This window comes from Dipodomys ordii, unplaced genomic scaffold (genome assembly GCF_000151885.1).
Source record: "Dipodomys ordii isolate 6190 unplaced genomic scaffold, Dord_2.0 Scaffold23, whole genome shotgun sequence".
Taxonomy (NCBI): domain Eukaryota; kingdom Metazoa; phylum Chordata; class Mammalia; order Rodentia; family Heteromyidae; genus Dipodomys; species Dipodomys ordii.
The window spans coordinates 281,181-299,459 of record NW_012267239.1 but is presented as its reverse complement, the minus strand read 5'-3'; the positions used below and the strand labels follow the sequence as shown (position 1 = coordinate 299,459).

The 18,279-nt window shown below is 40.1% G+C and overlaps 1 protein-coding gene across 1 annotated transcript in view; it reads right to left on the bottom strand.

Annotated features, from left to right (window-relative positions):
* Specc1l (sperm antigen with calponin homology and coiled-coil domains 1-like) overlaps positions 1–18,279 on the bottom strand; it is a 176,340-nt gene that overhangs the window by 103,963 nt on the left and 54,098 nt on the right. The window contains exons 3-5 of the mRNA XM_013014417.1: positions 16,919–17,072; positions 11,119–12,752; positions 8,305–8,512 (exon numbers count right to left, since the gene is read on the bottom strand). Coding sequence (XP_012869871.1) covers positions 8,305–8,512; positions 11,119–12,752; positions 16,919–17,072 — 1,996 coding nt within the window. The remainder of the gene's footprint in view (positions 1–8,304; positions 8,513–11,118; positions 12,753–16,918; positions 17,073–18,279) is intronic.

The window sequence follows — 18,279 nt, the reverse complement described above, 5'->3', positions numbered from 1 at the left end:
ACCTTCCCAGCCCTGTCATTCAATTTCTCTTGTTCTTATCTTTTCTCTTTACCAACTTCCAACTTCATGGGCATAGAATTCACATACCCCATTATTCTTACAAGCATATTCTTCAGTGCTAGTGTTATATTCTTATTATTGCATTCCTTTCAAATTAGAAGGAAATCTGGCAGCCAGTGGACATATTTAAATAGAAATGAAGAATAGTAAAAGTGTCTCTATTTTCCCTATGAAATATGCATTATTAAAAATGACAAGACAGTGGTAGAGTGCTTGCCTTGCATGCATGAGGCCCTGGGTTCGATTCCTTAGCACCACATAAGCAGAAAAAGCTGACTTTGATCTCCTAAAAAGACTCTGACCTCCACTAAAAAGCCAGAAGTGGAACTGTGGCTCAAGGACACAGTATTAGACTTGAATTTTAAAAAAAAAAAACAACAACAACACATGGGCTTTAAGTTAAAGCCCCAACACACACACACACACACACACACACACACACACTTACAAAGGAGTTTATATTTACATTCTTGTTTTGAAGACTACTTAAAAAAACCACCATCTAACCTAGTACCATTAGTAGTCCCAAAAGGTCTCACTCTTAACTCTGGAACCTCTAAATGTAATTTCCTGCCTCTCCAGTTTGCCTAGTGTGAGGGACACTGCCACCTACTGTCTTCAATTCAAATTCTAGCATAGAACAGAAATGTATCTTTTTTTTCAATTACAAATTCTACTTCTACTTTTACAGTGTTTTTATTCTAAAAATCAGATAAAATGCTATTCTCATTATTAAACTTTGTTGTAAACAATTCTGAGCCTGCTTAATAATAAAACTCATAACAATTTAATAATAATGGAACTCATAATCTTTTTATGACAAATCAAGAGTAATCCTCTAAGCTCTACCTATCAATCATGCAGTTACCATAGGCACAAGCTCAACCTGTAACTCTTGGGAACATAAGGTAAAATCCATAACAACCTTTCTTGCCATTTGAATGCCCAGAAAACCCACAGGGGACTGGACCATGCTTAGAGAGATTTTTTTTTTTTTTTGGTCGGCCATGGGGCTTGAACTCTGGGCCTGGGCGCTGTCCCTCAGCTCTTCAGCTCAAGGTGAGCGCTCTACCACTTGAGCTACAGTGCCACTTCCGGTTTTCTGGTGGTTTACTGGAGATAGGAGTCTCACGGTCTCTCCTGCCCGGGCTGGCTTTGAACCTCGATCCTCAGATCTCAGCCTCCTGAGTAGCTAGGATTACAGGCGTGAGCCACCAGCGCCCGGCTTGCTTAGAGAGATTTTTAATTCCAAGTGAACTCCATATGTGATTTTTAGAGGAAGGGAAAGAACAATAATAAACAATATCAATAAGTTTAGGGGCAGGGTAGGTAGTGTGTCAGACACCTGGACAGTTTTATCTTCAACCCAAGACTATTGACACAGAAAAAAAAACAGGTAAGTTTCAAATGAACTATATGCTAATTTTAATTTGAGGGGGGGTTATTGTTTTTTGTCGGTTGTAGGGCTTGAACTCTGGGCCTGAGGACAGTCTCTCAGCTCTTCAGCTCAAGCTGAGTGCTTTATCACTTGAGCCACAGAGCCACACCAGTTTTCTGGTGGTTTACTGGAGATAAGAGTCTCAAGGACTTTCCTGCATAGGTTGGCTGTGAACCAAGATCCTCAGATCTCAGCCTCCTGAGTAGCTAAGATTACAGGTGTAAGCCACTGGAGCCCAGCTAATTTTAAGTTTTATAACTCAACTTTATTTTTCCACAAAAAGTAGGTAGTTTTTTTTTCATTCTAATAATTCACAATAAAAAGCCTGGAAAAGCCAGATGCTGGTGGCTTATGCCTGTAATCCTAGCTACTCAGGAAGCTGATATCTGAGGATCATGGCTTGAAATCAGCCTGGGGAAACAAATTCAAAAGACTTCTATCTCTAATTAACCAGCAAATATCTGGAAATAGAAGTGAAGCTCAAGTGGTAGATAGAGTACCAGTCTTGGATGAAAAAACTAAGGGAAAGAGCTCATGGTCCTTAGTTCAAGCACTATTATTCAAAAACTATTACTGATAATACACACACACATATAGGCCTGGAAAATAGAAAACAGTAAGAGTAACAAAAAGATAATTCATTATTTGCATTTGAGCCTTTCTGAGTTCTTATGTTACTTCAGCTTTGTCTTGCTTTTTTTTTTCTTCTCTTTAAATCACTGTTGTTAAATTAGCCAGATGAGCTGCAAATTTCCTGAGCTTAAGCAACCTTTCTCTTAGCTGTCTGGCTAGTATTATAATGGACACTGTTATCAATAAAGCTATACTCATGAGTACAGAATATTTCATCAAATAAACGCATCACAATTTGCTTCAGCAAGTTTCAATAATCAGTTAAAATCATTTCAAATTTATTATAAACATGAGCATCCTCATGTTTAGTATTATTTGAAGAACAATTTCAATAAGAGGAAAAAGATGGCCCATTTTAAATTACTAATAGGACCCAAATCAGTGCTTACAGAGCTTCTGTCCTGCTCAAGTAGTCAGAGTTTTTCTGAGTATTACCAAGTTATTTACTGTATTATTTAATACATAGCAACTACCATTTCTTAAAGAATATTAGTATATCTGGCTGTCTTTTAGTGTTATTATTACATTTATTTACTTATGGTTAAACTTTTTAAAGGCCTCACACATATAATCCCAGCTTCTCAGGAGGCAGAGATGGAAAAAGTTAACAAGAAACGAGCTCAACCAAAGAGCCATGAATGTATGGTAGTACCTGCCTGTGATCCCAACTACATGGAAAGACACTGGTAGCAGGATGGTAGTCTGAGTCTGGCCCAGGCAAAAATGTGAGAACTTACCTAAAAAATAACTAAAGAAAAAATACTACAGATATGTCTCATCTAGCAAGCCCTGAGTTGAACTCCAGTGCCACAACAACAACAAAAAAAAAACACCTTTCATTTATTTTAAATTATAAAATGTTGTATGTATCTGTCCTGTGCCTGGCTTTATTTTATAGCCAATATATACAGAGATTTATCCTCACTAGTGAAATGGTAGCCAAAGTAGGGTGCACTGCTCTCATGGGTTATTAACTAGATCACAATTCCTGAAAATATAGCAAGTTTCCAAATTCTGTCCTAACAAGCAGTTCTGCAACAAGCTTCTATATCTGTGCAAACATCTATAAATGTGGAAGATCTTCTGAAAGACAAGTTTCTAGGAGTAGACTACTGAGTTGGTGCTACACTTTTTAATTTTTATTGGTACACTACAAAAAATTGTATAAGCAATACACTGAGTAAACCTGGCTTTCAGAGGTTATCACCAGCTCTAGAATTTAATAGGAAAGATCTGATATAAAAACACAGGTACAATATCCAATTCAAGGCCATACATATACTCCCTTCCTCTCCTTCCTAAACTCTTAGTGATAGAAGAAATTACAGTGAATCTAACATAAAACTGAGATAGGTATAGGGCAGGGTCCCACCAACAGGTAAGTAATTTGAGGAATTTCTGAAATATAAAAAAGCCTATGCATAGGGCTGGGAAGGTGGCTCAGTGGTAGAGTGTTTGCCTTGCATGCAATAAACCCTGGGTTTGATTCCTCAGCACCACATAAGCAAAAAAAGCTGGAAGTGGCGCTACGGCTCAAGTAGTAGAGCCTTGAGCTGAAAAGCTAAGGGACAGCGCCCAGACTCAGAGTTCAGGCCCCACAACCAACAACAACAAAAAGCATATGGAATTGGGAATGGAGAGAATTCAAACAGAATAAAATTGAAAAGAAAAATGAAGCTCTGGGTAATGATGTTCCCATCAAACTTTGGAGAGAGGAGAATGTCAGTTTGGTGGGCATGGGGACTAAAAGAACTGCAGAGAACAGGGCACTGGTGGCTCACGCTATAATCATAGCTACTCAGGAGGCTGAGACCAAAGGATTGTGATTCAAAGCCAGCTTGGGCAGGAAAGGCTGTGAGACTCTTATCTCCACTTAATCACCAAAAGAGCTAGAAGTAGAGCTGTGGCTCAATTGGTAGAGCAGTAGCCTTGGGCAAAAAAGCTCAGGGACAGCCCAGGCCTTAAGTGCAAGCCCAGGACTGGCACACTAGCACACACCAACACATACCAACACACACACACACACACACACACACACACACACACACACAAACTGCAGAAAGCCATGGTGCTAAAGGAATACCAGAAGTCAGAACCTTACTATCCAGCTGTAGGGTGCTAGCTCATTTGCCCTCCAGCCTCTTGCTGAGCCCAAATGGAGTGAAACAAAGTGCCAGGACTTCTAGCTTGACTTTAGTGTCAGAAAAAAGTGAATTAGTACCTAAAATGATTGCAGGCTGCCATATGGTCTTGAAGAGAAAACCACATTAAGAAGGCAGTCTGGTCCCAACAACAAAATAGATTCATCCTCCCTCCCCCTCCCCCCCCATCATGTTTGTTGCAAGGTGGCAACTCTGTGTATGTCAGCAGCAGAGCCTTTGGCCAGTTACTGTACTGGGGGGCGGGAAGGAGCAGGACTACACAGGTCAGGACTACAGTGTGATGCCCACATGATCTGAAGCCTCCTGGGTCTCTAAGTACAGGAGTCATTACCTAAGTCATTAATCTTCTTCAACCTTTTGTCTTCCTATTCATCAAACTGGAAAATATCTATTGATATATTGACAGGTCACTGGCTCCTCTCTATCTTTAATTTGATGCATAAATGACTCAGTAAACTTTTATAGCAGATGTTAAATTTTTCAGTTCTAGAACTTTTATTTGGTCCTTTTTGAAGTTTTTATTTCTCTGTTAAGACTTGCCATTTGTTCATTTATTAAAAGCATATTTTCCTTCACATTCAGTAAACAGCTGCACTAAAATCCTATCCACTAATTCCAAAGTCAAGAATTTATCTGGGGCAGCTAAGTAATTACTACCAATGAACAAAAAGATTTCTTCTGGGATGATGATTTTGTAAATTCTAAAGTTGATTTATAGTGACAGTTGTTTAAAAAAATCCCAAAGAGGAAAATTCTGATTTCTATCATCAAGTTCCTATAGCATGATGACTTAATACCTATCTTAAATTCAAGAGTTCTCAAGGGGAATAAAAGTAACACCCAAACCACAAAGATTCAACAAGTAAACACAATGTGCAAAATTCATTTAGAACCCACTTCTTTTTCTTTTTTGCCAGTCCTGGAGCTTGAACTCTGGGCCTGGGCACCCTCCCTGAGCTTCTTTTACTCAAGGCAAGCACTCTACCACTTGAGCCCAGCTCCACTTCCAGCATTTCTTGAGTAGTTTATTGGAGATAAGAGTCTCACAGCGTTTCCTACCCAGGCTGGATTTGAGCCACAATCCTCAGACCTCAGCCTCCAGAGTAGTTAGAGTTAGAGGCACAATCCACTGGTGCTTAGCTCCCATTTCTTATTTTAGAAAAACAATAGAATGTAGATTAGTGGTAGAATACTTTCTTAGCCAGCAAAAGGCACAAGAGTTGATCCCTAGCACCAAATAAATTTCTTAAAAATAAAGCTATGAGGCTGAGTATGGTGCTGTATGTATATCTACAGTCCCAGCTACCAGGAAGGTGAAGTTCAGTTTGAGATCAGCCAGGGAAAAACTAATGAGATTCTAGCTCAAAAAACAAGCCAGGTATGGCACCACATACTTATAATTTCCAGTGAAGGTGTACATCCAACAGAGAGAGGGGGGGGAGGGAGGGAGGGAGGGAGGGAGAGAGAAGAGAGGGAGGGAGGGAGGGAGGAGAGAGAGAGGGAGGGAGGAAGAGAGGAGAGGCCTGGCAAGGTGGCTCAGTGGTAGAGTGCTTGCCTTGCATGCATGAGGCCCTGGGTTCCGTTCCTCAGCACCACATAAGCAAAAAGAAAAAAGCTGGAAGTGGCGCTGTGGCTCAAATGGTAGAGCACTAGCCTTGAGCTGAAGAGCTGAGGGACAGCACCTAGGCCCAGAGTTCAGGACCCACAACCGACCAGAAAAAAAAAAAAAAAAGACATTATAAGGTAAGAAGAAACGTAAATATGGGCTAATTTTTTTATTGTGAAAATACCATATAGAGGGGTTACAATTACATGAGCAAGACAATGTGTACGTTTCTTATCAGGCATTGTTGCCTCTCCTTTGTTTCCCCTTCCCATCCCTTCCCATCTCCCACCCTCCCTCCCCCCACCCACTATGGGATAATTTTATTAGATGTGATTATAGTGTTGTGGTTACAAGGAGAAATTTTTTAGTGTCATGTTGAAATATGTAGGGCTTAAGTGTCACAAGGTCTACAACATATTGTTGGTTAAACACACTCAAGAGAAGCAATGTAAAATGCTAACAACTGTCTAATATAGGTGGTAGGTAATAACCATTTATTTCTTTCATATATGAACTTTTCATATCAAAACTTTAAAAAGATAAGCTATATGGCTGAAAGAAAAAAAGATAGGAAGTTTGAACTCAGAGCCCCATGCTTGTGAGACAGAAATTCTATTTCTGAGTATTATTTTCTCTAGCTTTTTGTGCAATACTTCTTTTTCATGCTGGTACCAGGTTGTGAACTCAATCAAGATCTTATATTCTGGCTCAGCAAGCACTCTCCCACTTCAGTCATGCCTCAAACTTCGCATTTTGTTAGCAAATTAGACATGGGAGTCTCTGATTTCTTTACCTGAAAACTTCCATCTTCTGATCAAGTAACTCAACAAACAAGCCAGGTATGGCACCACATACTTATAATTCCAATGAAGGTGTACATCCAAAAGATGTACTTGCTAATCCTGAGTAGCAAGGATTACAGGAATAAGCCACCAGTGCCTGGCTATACTTTTACTTTTGAGGTAAAGGCTCACTTCCTTTCCAAAGTGCAAGCCTGTACCATGAACTGCCTGTTTTATAGCTGGGATCAAAGGTTGCTGCATAATCTCCAGTTACTTCCATTGAGATGGGAGACTCATAGACTTTTTTCCCTAGCCTGGTGTAGAGCTGTGATCCTCCCAATCTCAGTCTTCCACATAATTAGGATTACAGCTTTCTGTCATCATACTGATTTGTGGCTAAAAACCTTAAGGTTTGCAGTTACTTCCCAATTAAAATCTGCATAACAGAGTACAATGTAGCTCAGTGGCAAAGCACTTCCTAGCAAACCTAACACCCTGGGTTCGATCCCAACCTCCAAAAAGTAAGAGGCAAAAAAAAAAGACAGCTAAAATAAACATAATGTGATTTGTATTTTCAACCTGGGAATCTTGATCACCCAACATTTTTCTAGCTATTGCTCAAACTACCACAAGATGTCACTCTTCCCCCATTCAAAGCAAAACAATCTTACAAGCTTATTTAAAAAACTTTCTTATATGAAGTAGAATTAAATAATTCTTCTCAATTCAAAAACTAAATATAACAAGACTAAATATAAGTGCTAGACTCAAGTTTTGTAAGGCTGTACATGAGACAGTGCATTTTAATGATTACATCATCTCAGAGACACAGTTGAAGTTGGCTGCTTTAGTTACAAAGGCTTCTAGAGATTGAACCTGCAGATGGTAGGTCAGCTAGCGAGAGCTTAGAACAGCCACAGTTTACAGTGAGGGCTTCAAAGAAATGACCCACTCTGCCACAATTCAAATTTCCATGCATTCATAGTATATGGGATGGGGCTCATGATTTATTTGCCAATCAATCCTCTGTCAAGAAACAATAAAGTAGGGTGCAGAAATGCAACAGTGGTACTCACTAGATGCTACGTTGAAGATGAAATATACAACTTATAGATGGGGACCAGAAGGAAAAACTGGGAGAGAGAAGGGAGGGGTGACACTGCCCAGAAAGAAATGTACTCATTACCTAATTTATGTAACTCTAACCCCAATGTAGATTGCCTTTACAATAGCAATTAAAAAAAAATAATGTGGCAGAGCCCAAAGGAGCAGCAAGTACACCAAAAGTTTAAGAAGCTGTAACTAGTGAATGGAAAAGGGCTATCTCCATACTCCTTGTCAACTATATATGTATAGCAACTTCAAGTTTGTGACCATATGACAAAATTTAACAATACACAAAAACGTTTAATGTGTTATTCAGACACAATTGCAAACTAACAAAAAGTTGCAAAAACAATATAAGGAATATCCATATAAAGATTTGTCTATTTTATGTATGAATTACATTATATATGTATGTATTTCTGCAAGCCAGCTGGGCTGGCTTTTTTATCTTATTACTAAATGTGTATGTATTCTAAAGGTAGGACAAAAGAAGTGAAAAGTTCTCTCATTACTTACTCTCTAAATCAGAAATAATGAGGTTGTCATGAAGTTTCACAGCTCGATGCTGTTCTACTTCATCTTCAAGTTCAAAGATGGTTTCTTTCATGTCACTCCTTTCTGTTTCTTTTTCTTCCAATTCTGATCTTAGTTTTTCTAATGCCATATTCAAATCTTCTATTTGTTTCTTAGCTTCCTCTTGGAAGGCTCGGTATTCATCTTCTACCTATAAAAAATTAACAGATTTGGGAGAATCTAAGATAAATTGAAAAATTTGAAACCCACAGAAGTTAAGCATGATGTAATCCTTTAGGATGTCCAGCACCCTAGTTTCCATCTCTGAATGCTGTAATAGATGGCTTATATCTTCTGTGTACAGTTTTTCCCTTTTTTATTACAGAATAAATAAGATGCATGGTAGAGACTAGAATAATAAACTCCTGTGTACCAACAACTCAGCTTCGAAGTCACTGAGTACATGGTCTGTGTTGTTTGATTCATTTCTCCCACTGCCCACTGCCCACTCTCCTTAGGATGTTATTTCCAGTTAGTTCATAGGTATTTGCATGTCATTCAAGGTATTTCTACATATATTCAAGTTATTTCTACATTTTTCCTCAATATGACCATAACAACATTCAAGAGCAATTTCTTTTTTAAAAATATTTTTATTATCTTTAAGTAGTCGTACAAAGAAGTTGTCAGTCAAGTACTGGTGGTTCACGCCTGTAAATACTAGCTAATCAGGAGGCTGAGATCTGAGGATCATGGTTCAAAGCCAAGCCCAGGCAGAAAAGTCTGTGAAACTCTTATCTCCAATTAACTTCCAGAAAACTAGAAGTGGCACTGTGGCTCAAAGTGTAGAGTGCTAGCCTTGAGAAAATAGCTCAAGGACAGTGCACAGGCCTTGAGTTCATACCCATGATCAACAAGAACAGCAACAACAAAAAGGGGTTGGCATTAAATAGTTTATAAATTAATTTCTTAGTATCACTCAGTATCCAGTCCATGTTTGAGCTTTGCCAATTTTATCAAAGATATTATAGCAAGTTACTATGGTTAGGATCCACAAAGGACCCAAATATGTCATTGGTATATCTCAAAATTCATTGTCAGGTTTCCTTATCTTTTATTTTATTTTTTGGGGAGGGTCCAGTCGTGGGGCCTGAACTCTGGCCCTGAGCACTGTCCCTCAGCTCTTCACCTCAAGGCTAGTGCTCTACCACTTGAGCCACATACCACTTCGGCTTTTTTTTCTTTTTACTTATGTGGTGCTGAGGAATCGAACCCAGGGCCTCAGGCATGCAAGGCAAGTGCTCTACCACTGAGCCACCTTCCCAGCCCCTTATCTATCTTTTCTATATCTTGCAAGATATTTGTTAATAAAATAAAAATGTTGCTTTTTTTAATCCTAAAAAATAAAAGAAGAAGAAGAAGTTAAGCATGAGCAGCTACTCATGAACTAAAAGAAATGTTTAGGGGTTGGAGGTGTGGCTCAGGTGGTAGACAGCCATCTAATGAGCAGAAGCATCAGATACCAAGCTTGAGTCCAAGTCTCAGAAAAAAGAAAAAAAATGTTTAAGGGCTAGGGCCTCACAACTATAATCCTAGCTACTCAGGAGGCTGATATTTGAGGGAACTGAAGTAGGAGACCAGCACAGACAGAAAAGTTCACTCCATCTCCAAAATAATCAGCAAAAAGTAGGGATAGAGGCATGGTTCAAGTGGTAGTGTGTCAGCCTAGCAAGCTCAAGACTGTCACTAAAGAAAAAGAAGAAAAACGGAACTAAAAGTATGAAATGTTATTCTACATTAATATAAGATTTTACATAATATGTTTTACATAAACTGTTGCTCTATCACTGAAATTACACAGATGTATCATTGAACTTAATCAAATTATGAGGGAATTTCAGAAGTTTTCCCTCTTCCAAAGGTTGGACTAATCACTGCATTTGGTGAGATTAACAAATATGTTCTCCTATAAAAAGGATGTATTTGTGACAGTTTCAATATCAAATCAAGCAACTACAAAGAAATTTTGTTTGTTTACTAGTATTGGGACTTAAACTCAGGGTCTGGATGCTATTCTTTGGCTCTTTTGTTCAGGCTGACACTCTCCCACTTGAGCCACACCTCTACTTTTAGCAAAACTCTACTTGAAAAACTGCCACTATAGCTGGGCAACAGGCAGTGGGCATTGCCAGTCCTGCAGATTGAAACTCCAGCTCTGCATTATCTTATGCCACAGTGACTATAGATAAGGACACAAAATTCCATGGCACACTCCACAGGCATACCCAGAACTAGGCAGAAAGTATTCTGTTTTATAAATCTAGTCCATTCTCCCACAAGTAAGAAAACAATGAAGAGTGGCAGTGACAATTTATTATAAGAATACTTTTATAAGAATATTTATTATAAGAATACTTTTCACAGTATTCTAATAAAAGAAAATAATTCCTGAGCTTTAAAAAATACTACTAGCTTAGAGGCTGAGCCTTGGTGACTCATGACTATAATCTAGCTATTTGGAAAGCTGAGATCTAAAAGATGGTTATTCAAAGCCAGCGCAAGCAGAGAATCTCATGAGAGTCCATTCCCAAATAATTAGCAAAAAGTTGGTTTGGAGGCCTGGCACATATGGTAGAGAACCAATTAAGGAAGCCCGAGGTCCTAAGATCATGCCCCAGTACCGGCACAGCGACAAAAATACACACACAGTTGACTAAAAGTTCGTGACACATTAAGTATTTCTGGTTCTTTATAAGCATGTGGTATATGAGGCAGCTGCATAATGCTCAGCCAAATTTGTATCTGTTTAGACAATACCTTTGCAATGGTGTCCTGCAATCGATTGGCGTCATTTCGGGTATGAGCCAAATCTTCCTGCAGACTACTAGCCAGAGTCTCTGCTTTTTCTTTGTCTAGCCTAACACTCTCCAAGAGATCTTGAATATCAGATTTGTCTCCAGAGTTATGAATAGAATACAGTTCAGCCACTTTTTGTTTTTCATTCTCTAGCTGAGCTTTTAAGCGATTCATCTCTATCTGGTCGCTAGCTACAGTGGCTTTGTACTCCTCCAAGGTGGCTGCCAGGGTTGCTTTGCCCTTCTGCTCAGACTCAATAATTCGCTCCATGTGGTGACTGCGTTCTTTGAGTGCACCTATCATTTCTTGAGCTTCTTTATTATCTTGTTCTGCCATTTTTAAAGTGTTGCTTAAATGCTGCTGGACCCCAAGAAGCTGCTCTCGCTCAAAACGGGCATTCTCAGCTAAGTCCATGTAACGCTGTTCTAATTCCATATAGCGCCCACTTTTTACATCTTCATCTATGACGTAAGAAATGTGATGCTCATCTAGAAGGGAACGGAAATATTCAATCTGTCGACTAAAGTGTTCCAACTTATCACTTTGCTGACATAAGGACTCCATAAGAATGACCTTCTCTTCCCCGAGCCTTTCATTTTCACTGTTCAGTTCTTGAGTGATCTGCTGTAAATCAGCCAGCTCTTGCAGGGTTGCTTGAAGTTCCTCACTTGTGCTGTGCTGGTTCTCTTCCATCTGATGAATTCGTTCTGTCAAGCAAGCCACAGACACTTCACTGGCATTCCCACTGCTCCCCTTCCGAGAGCGCTCTAGGCTCGGGATGCCCTCAGACTCAGAAGATGACGGGGCGTCCAGGGCATCATCGCTGGAGGTGAGGGGTTGGTACACCTCACTACACTCACTGTCTAGGTTGTCCATAGAGTTACTGTGCTGATGGTCCATGAGGGTATTTTCATCCTGGCTCAGGAGATCTTCCACTGACCCTGGGGCAGAGCCTTCCACGGAAGAAGTCAGAGTTCCCCCTCCATCACTCTGGTTGCCAGGGGTGATTTCTGGGCTCAGAGACTGATAGCCAAACAGTTTTTCTGAATTGTCCAGTCTCTGCTCTAGGGAAAAGCCCAATGCATTTAATCTGTCCTTTAGCATTCGGTTCTCATTTTTCAGCTGGTTGAGTTCCTCACGGATGGCTGTGTTCTGTTCCTGCAGCTGCAACAAAGTGGACTCCACATCAGTCGGCTGGTGAGCAATGATGGTTTCCTTCCCCTCAGACTTTCCGTCACCCTCAGAAGGATCTTCATTAATGCCCAGCTGAGCACGCATATCTCGAAGTTCATTTCTCAAATGTAAAATCTCCACGTCCTTGGTTTTTGCCAGGGTGAGGAGATCTTTCACTTTGGCTTCCAAAGCAGCTTTGTCACTGATCTGATTGTCTGATTTCGACTTGCTCATGCGAACATCACATTCTGTAGCAGTGCGACTTCGGGAACGCTTTGCCAATGCCACATCACTATTTCCCTGGCCTGCAGAAGGTAGCTTTTTGCTCTGGTTAAGTCGGGTACGTTCTCGTAATCTTTCTCTGGTAGAACTGGATTCCTTATTACCTGCAGAAGTGCTCCGCTTGGTTGACGAGCTTGTGCCTACATATTTAAAACAAAGATTGAAAGCAAAAATATTAGCAACAAATGGATTTAGAGTTCATGGACAGGTCTGATTTAGCTATGTCCCACAATGATAGACCTGCATCAATCTCACCTTATAGTCTCATTACTTTAACATGCAATTTCCTCAAAACTAGGTCATTCATCTTTTAATAAGCAATTAAGAAATTGTTATAAGCCGGCGCCAGTGGCTCACGCCTATAAGCTTAGCTACTTAGGAGGCTGAGATCTGAGGATTACAGTTCAAAGCCACTCCTGGCAGGAAAAGCTGTGAGACTCTTATCTCTCCAATAAACCACTCAGAAAACCTAAGTGGCACTGTGGCTCAAGTGGTAGAGCACTAGCCTTGAGCTGAAGAGCTGAGGGACAGTGCCCAGGCCCAGCGTTCAAACCCCACAACTGACAAAAATAAATAAATAAACAAACAAGTAAATTAAAAAAAAATAAAAAATTGTTAATCTAATTTAGACTTAAAAAGGGTAAATATCATGGAATGTGAAATGTAACTCAACAGAGCTGTTTAAAAAGATATACCTATTAAACCAGATTCTGGCGGTTCATATCTGTAATCCTAGCTACTCAGGAGGCTGAGATATAAAGTCTGAGATTCAAAGGCAGTCCAGGCAGTAAAGTCCAGGAGGTTCTTATTTCCAATTAATCTCTAAAAAGCCAGAAGTAGAGTTGTGTGGCTCAAGTGGTAGAATGTTAGCCTTGAATGAAAAAGCTAAGGGAACAGGGCACTGGTGGCCCATACCTATACTCAGGAGGCTGAGACCTGAGGACTGCGGTTCAAAGCCAGTCTGGGTAGGAAAGCCCATGAGACTCTTATCTCCAGAAAAAGCAGGAAGTGGCACTGTAGCTCAAGTGGTAGAACACTAACCTTGAGCCAAAGAAAGTTAGGGACAGTGCCCAATCCCTGAGTTCAAGCCCAGGACTGGCACAAAAAAAAAAAAAAAAAACTAAGGGATATTCTTAAGGAAGGAATACAAAGGCCCAATGCCAATGTGCCTTTGATCATAAACAATATTTATCAAAATGAATTTCAGAAAAATGGAAACAAGATGGGGGGCACAGAAATGGAGGGACAAAGGGTAAACAAACGTAGCAGTGGTACTCACTAGACACTGCATTGAAAATGAACTATACAACTTGTGGGTAGAGACAAGAGGGAAAAACTGGGAGAGAGGGAGAGAAGGAGTAACACTGTCCAAAAAGAAATGTACTCATTATTTGACTTATATAACTCTAACCCCTTTGTACACCGCCTTTATAATAACAATTAGAAGTTAATTTTTAAAAAAGGAAAGAGAAAGCTAAGGGATAGTGTCCAGGTTCTGAGTTTAAACCCTAGTAGCAGCATTAAAAATAAAATACACACACACACAAACTCAAAACTGGAAATAGTGCCTAAAAGACTTGGCCAGGGCAAAAGGTTATAGAGCAAACCAAGTGAAGATGATTCGAAGATCAGCCATGTGGCAAACTAAGTGCAGAAACAGAGGGTGAAGGAAGATCACAGGTTAGCAATGAAAGAATGAACCAAAAATCTAGGTTACCTACACAAAACACAAAAATGATGACCAAATGAGTGCAAAGAAATTACAGAATACACAGGAATAGAAACCAGAATGTCAGAGGACTGACACTCAAGTAACAGTAATGAAAACAGGGCAGGAAGTCTGTGGCAGATTTCAAAGGCAGAGAAACACGACTAGAACAAACTAATGCAGATGGTGATCCAAACTGGACTAGTATAACTTTTATACTTATCATCTAAAATTAATTCCTCATATCTAAATCAAAACCTTTTCAAAAAGAAAAAAAAATCTATGAATGATTGACAAACAAAAAGGATCCAGAGTGAAAGTAAGGATAAACATGCCTGAAGTGAAAAAGAGAAGTAAAGAAACAAGAAGAGAGAAGAGCCAGGCACTGGTGGCTCACGCCTGAAATCCTAGCTACTCAGGAGGCTGAGATCTGAGGATGCAGTTTGAAGCCAGCCCAGACAAGAAAATTAATTTTTTTTTTTTGGGGGGGGGGTCCGGTCATGGGGCCTGAACTCTGGGCCTGGGTGCTGTCCCTCAGCTCTTTTAGCTCAAGGCTAGCGCTCTACCACTTGAGCCACAGCGCCACTTCTGGCTTTTTTCTTTTTGCTTATGTGGTACTGGGGAATCGAACCCAGGGCCTCATGCATGCAAGGCAAGTGCTCTTCCACTGAGCCACCTTCCCAGCCCTGAAAATTAATTTTGAATTCTACTAAGTCTAAGATTAAGTATGGGCAGATCTGATTTTCCTGTAGCTTCTTTCCCTGGCTTGCAGATGGCTGCCTTCTCAGTATGTCTTCACATGACAATCCTGCCTTCTCATCTCCTTCAGACTAGATTAGGGCTACCTTAACCCCATCCTAATTTAATCACCTCTTTACAGTACTCTGTCTGAAAGTATATGTCATTCTGAGATTATGGGCACTGGGGCTTCAACATAGGTATTTCAAGGGGACACAGTTCAGCCTGTCAGCAGCCTTATTCTTCAGTTTTCGTGCTATACTTTTGCTTACTCCTGATGACCTTCCTAAGGCTGTTTGACTCCAGTGTGTAAAATAGTGGTTTCTACCTCAGCTTATCCTGCCTTACTCATCCTACAAGAGCATGGGTGGGGCGCTTCTCCTTTCCTGCTGTATCAGCTCTCCTTTTTCCTTTTTTATGGTCAGTGTGGGGCTTGAACTCAAGGCCTGGGCGCTGAGTCCGGTGGTATTTTTATGAATATCATGGTTCAAAGCCAGCCCAGGCAGGGAAATCCATGAAACTCATATCTCCAATTAACTACCAGAAAATGGGAAGTGATGCTGTGGCTCAAAGTGGTAGAGAGCTAACCTTGAAAGCTTAGGGACAGTGCTCAGGCCCTGAGTTCAAGCCCCAAAACTGCCCCAAAACCCCAAAACAATGTATCATGATCTGGGGGAAAAAAAGCAGACATAGGGACAGGCAGGTGGTAAGTTCTGGCTAAGTCTAACACACATGACAGAGGCTGACAGCCTTCAGGATGACTAAGCAGGATCTGCTTAGCCTTTCAGGGCTTTATCACAATTGACATGACCCTTTTTTCTTTTTTATTACAATTATCAGCACAACTTTACAAATTAATGGGTTTCATCATGTGATTTTATGTTTACTGGAAGTCTTTATAAATCTAAGAAGTATAATATGGTAGCATTCCTCTTTAGACTAAGGAGAATGGGTTAACTGATCACCCACACTAAGTCTAAAATAAAACATCTGCTACTGAACAAACAAAGGGTTGGAGAATTGGAATGAATGATCCTAGCCATTAATCAAAGGCTAAAACAGAAAGAGAAACAACCATAAGAAATGTGCCTCCTGATGCTTGGTCAAACCACCACATATGAACCAAGCTTGTTGCGGGGTAGGGGGAAGAAGGTCAAGAGTGGAAGTATACACCTGTGATTCAATTACTTAGGAGGCAGAGACTAAGAGAATCACAGGTTGAGGTCACTCAAGGTAAAAAATAGTATCCAACAAGCCAAAAGGTGGTGAGCACCCACGGTCCCAGCTTTGTGGAAAGCATTAAGCAAGATCCTGGACAGAGCCTGGTTCTGATTAAAGGTTATTTTCAAGAACTCAAGTGGTATTGTGATTATGCTGTAGAAGAATCCTTATCTTTCAAACATAATAAAATAGTATATCTCTGGAATTTGTTTCAAAATAGCAAGTCGTTTAAGGAATATTATTCAGTGGTAGAGCACTTGCCTACATCTTACTAAATCCTAGATTTGACCCCTCAGTATAGCAAAAAATATATAAACAGCCGAGGTGTGGTGGCACATACCTTTAATCCTAGCACTCAGGAGAATTAGACAAAAGGATTATGAATTCAAGGCCAAGCCTGAGCTACACAGTAAGACCCTGATTCAAAAACCCAAAACAAACAAACAAAAACAACAATCAATCAGGAGCTAGAACCTACTATGAATTGATCATGGCAATGAAAATGTGTCAATTTTATATGCATTTGAATATTTTTCTTAGCTTTAAAATATTGTAATTAGATGGAACACTTCAAATACGAATGCACTGTGCCTGTAAAAACAAAGGGCGGCTGACATCTCAAGAGGGCATGCCCCCTACCAGTGCTGATCTTGGATTTGTTCTCCACAGTGGTCATGACAGGGGCAGATGCTGAAGGTAAAGCAGATGAGCAGGTGCTTTTCTTTCCTTTAACACCATTAGTCACTGTTACTCCTCCAGCCATTCCAGCTAAAAGGTCATCATTGCTCTTGGTCTAGAAACAACAGAAAATAAAAATAAATTTAAGACAAAGCAAGAATAAGCATTTCAAGAATGAGCAAAGTTCTTGATTTTCAAACTGAGTTTAATAGCCACACGGAGACTTTCTGATTTTTAGTAAGCAGCAAACCACACTGGGTAGACATTCATTAACAGAATCTCCTTATGGCTTATAGGAAATCTTGCTAAGATACTAAAATCACATATGTAAATCACCCTTGTCATCTAGGACTGACTTTAGACCATGAATCATCTCAGCAAAACCACATGGGCTATCTCAGGACAGTTCCATACTTCCACACAAAGTGCCAACTCACACTTTCAAGAGAGCAGCACCATTAATAGTTAATAATCGGGCTGGGAAGGTGGCTTAGTGGTAGAGTGCTTGTGCATGAAAAGTTCGATTCCTCAGTACTACATATACAGAAAATGCCCGAAGCAGTGCTGGGGCTCAAGTAGTAGAGTGCTAGCCTTGACCAAAAAGAAGCTCAAGGCAATGGCTGTGCCATGTGTTCAAGCCCCAGGACTAGAAAGAAAAGAAAAGAAAAAGAAAAAAATAGTTAAATGATCTTCACTGCTTCAAAGTGACTTAATTATGAACTAAAATCTAAATAAAATTCCTATGAAATGTACCTTTCTTAGCTTAACTAATTATCTAGTAGTCAAGTTTACATTAAAAAAAGTTGATTTTTTTTTTGGTTGGTTGTGAGGCTTAAACTCTGGGCCTAGGCATTGTCCCCTAAGCTCTTCAGCTCAAGGCAAGCACTATATTACTTGAGCCACAGCACCAATTCCAGTTTTCTAGTGGTTTATTAGAGATAAGAGTCTCACGGACTTCCCTGCCCAGGCTGGCTTTGAACCACAATCCTCAGATTTCAGCCTCCTGAGTAGGTAGGATTACAGGCTTGAGCCACCAGCACCCAGCTGAGTTTTTGAAGACCAAGGTAATGCATAAATTTAAAACTACAGATCCAGGCCCTAATGGCTCACACCTATAATCCTATCTACTCAGGGGGGCTGAGATCTAAGGATCACAGTTTGAAGCCAGCCCAGGCAGAAAAGTCTCCAGGAGACTCTTATCTCCAACTAACCTCTCAAAACCAGAAGTCGAGCTGTGGCTCAAAGTGGTAGAGCATTAACAATGAGAAAAGAATTCAGGAACAGCATCGAGGCCCTGAGTTCAAGCCCCACAATGGACAAAA